Raw genomic sequence first — 2338 nt, forward strand, 5'->3', positions numbered from 1 at the left:
TAGATGGGAATGTGTCAAAAAAGTGTAAGGGATACCAGGACAAAATTTCTCAATGGGTTTCTACTCGTGCATCTTTATCTGACCAACAGCAAAAAGCATTTATTGACCATCATAAATTAAAAATGGATCAAATGCGTGAAAAACATGCAGTCGAATTGAGAATGATGGCTGAGAAGCATCAAATTGAAATGCAGAAATTAAAACTTACGAATGAAATATTACATTTACAAAAAGAAAAAGAAAAGAAATATTAATACAATATAAGTTACCTATAACCATATAAGTTCCTAATACTACAGCTTTTATATATTATCCATAAGATTGAGATATTTTTTTTAAATTTAATTTTGTTACTGCAATAATAATATATATGTAATACATAAGTTCTTAATACTGACTACAGTTTTTATATATTATCTTTGTTTTTTTTTTTTTTAATTTAATTTTGTTACTACAGTAATAATATATATGTAATAATACTGTCAATATCAATTAATGGTTAAATATGGCATTTTAATTTTAAAAAAATATGTAGAATTATATATAGTTTAAACATTGGCAAAATATCGAAGTAATTTTCTCCTTGTACTATTTTGCACTGCATTCCTACTAATTGCATCCCCTGGATTGTTTAAATCTGTGATTCTAATAGAAGATTCTACTGCTGTGGTCACTCTTGGAATTCTTTCTTTAAATTCACAGGCAATATTATGAAGTACAGCTGTGGCAACAATTATGGATTGTGATGAAGTTCTTTTGACATTTATACCTGTAGCTAATATTGGAAAGCGACGTTTCCAAACGCCATAACTTCTTTCCACAGTATTTCTTGTACGGATTAAAGATTCGTTATATTTATCAACGGCTGCTGCAGTTATACCAGATGCAGGATCTATTAGTGTGCCAGGATTCCCAACTAAGGTCATAACAAAATCACGCTGTGCATAGCCACTATCAGCTACCAATAGACAATTCTGCATTTCACCCCTTTCAAACTTTCCTCGTATTTCCGAATTTTTAAAAATAGTGGAATCATGTGATGACCCAGGCCACCGAGCAACAATATCTTGGATTTTTAAATTTGCATCACATATAGTTTGGACATTAATTGAGAAGAAGCTCTTTCTGTTTCTGTACATCTCTGCATTATCACCACCGAGTGACCTTATTTTGACATGTGTACAGTCTAAAGCACCAATAACCAAGGGAAATTTAGCGATGTTATAAAAATCTTGTTTGACTCGTTTTATTTCCATTTCATTGTTAGGAAAATGCACAAATAATGGACGTAGTAAAGCAATTTCATGCGAAACAAGTTTAACTATGCGGCTGGCTGTTGACTTATGGACTCCAATAAAGTCCCCACAGACAACCAACATTGACCCTGTGGCATAATATCTCAATGTCAGGAGCACTTTATGTTCAGAACTTACTGCATGATTCCTACAATATATTAAAATTGAAGCTATAAGTAATCTCATAATAAATATTTTGAACAAAAACCTACACAATATAATTAACTTACCAATCGGTACGGGAGCAGATGCGGTCACCAATCAAATTAATAATAAAACGAACTGTAGTTTTGGACAATCGATATCGGTCAAAGAATTCGTCATCTCTCCAATGCGTAAAATGGTCTGCCCTTTGTCTAAAGTTTCTTTGACGTCTGGGAAAAGCAATCATCACCATCAAGTCGTTAAAATCATCATCTTCGATATCAGAATCGGATTCAAAAAAATTTTGGTCGTGATCAAAATACATTATATGAAAATGATGAATAACGATGAATATAAAAATAAAATGTAAAACACAACAGATGTAGGAATATAGAATATAGATTATAATTGAAATAAAACTTCACGCAAATTGAAAAATATAGTTTTATTTAAATTATAAGCAAACTATAACAGAAACTGATAAGACAAAAATGATAACATGAACAATAATCAGCGGTTAAATAGTTAACAACAGTTTAACCGGCCATTATTGGGTGGTTAACTTAACATGCGTTTAATCATTGATTAAATATTTGACAGGCACTGTACAACGATTCAAAATCCTTAATCACTGATTAAGAGGACGTGTCACGAAAAATTTACGCGTGCAACGACCAAGAGGATGCGCTGTTAAGTGTTTTGACGATCCGCAAGCGCGCGGCGTTTAAGTCACGCCTACTATTTCGCAATTCGCAACCGGGCTGACGGGCGGGCGACTATTGCTTGTTCGGGAGCGCCGTTTATTTGTCTATGAACGTTCGTCCGGTACGATTCGTATCATTATAAAATTCATTATACACAAATACCGCCGTAATATTTTCTATTACCCCTCCCCGTAC

At 33.0% G+C, this 2338-nt stretch overlaps 1 protein-coding gene across 1 annotated transcript; it reads right to left on the reverse strand.

The window, feature by feature from the left end:
- Positions 1–548: 548 nt before the first annotated feature.
- On the reverse strand, positions 549–1764 carry LOC103311488 (putative nuclease HARBI1). The gene is made up of 2 exons (XM_008191117.1): positions 1526–1764; positions 549–1443 (listed from the first exon to the last, which is right to left on the reverse strand). Exons 1-2 carry the CDS (start codon positions 1762–1764, stop codon positions 549–551), a joined length of 1134 nt encoding a protein of 377 aa, XP_008189339.1.
- Between the last annotated feature and the right edge of the window lie 574 nt (positions 1765–2338).

This window comes from Acyrthosiphon pisum, unplaced genomic scaffold, assembly GCF_005508785.2.
Source record: "Acyrthosiphon pisum isolate AL4f unplaced genomic scaffold, pea_aphid_22Mar2018_4r6ur Scaffold_2359;HRSCAF=2883, whole genome shotgun sequence".
In the NCBI taxonomy this organism is placed as follows: Eukaryota; Metazoa; Arthropoda; class Insecta; order Hemiptera; family Aphididae; genus Acyrthosiphon; species Acyrthosiphon pisum.

What these genes read in the sequence shown, in the direction of transcription:
- LOC103311488 (XM_008191117.1), bottom strand. Translation starts at nt 1,764, where the DNA reads ATGTATTTTGATCACGACCAAAATTTTTTTGAATCCGATTCTGATATC. An exon ending in ATCTGCTCCCGTACCGATTG is followed by an intron (nt 1,444 to 1,525) that starts GTAAGTTAATTA and finishes AATATATTGTAG; the next exon opens with GAATCATGCAGTAAGTTCTG.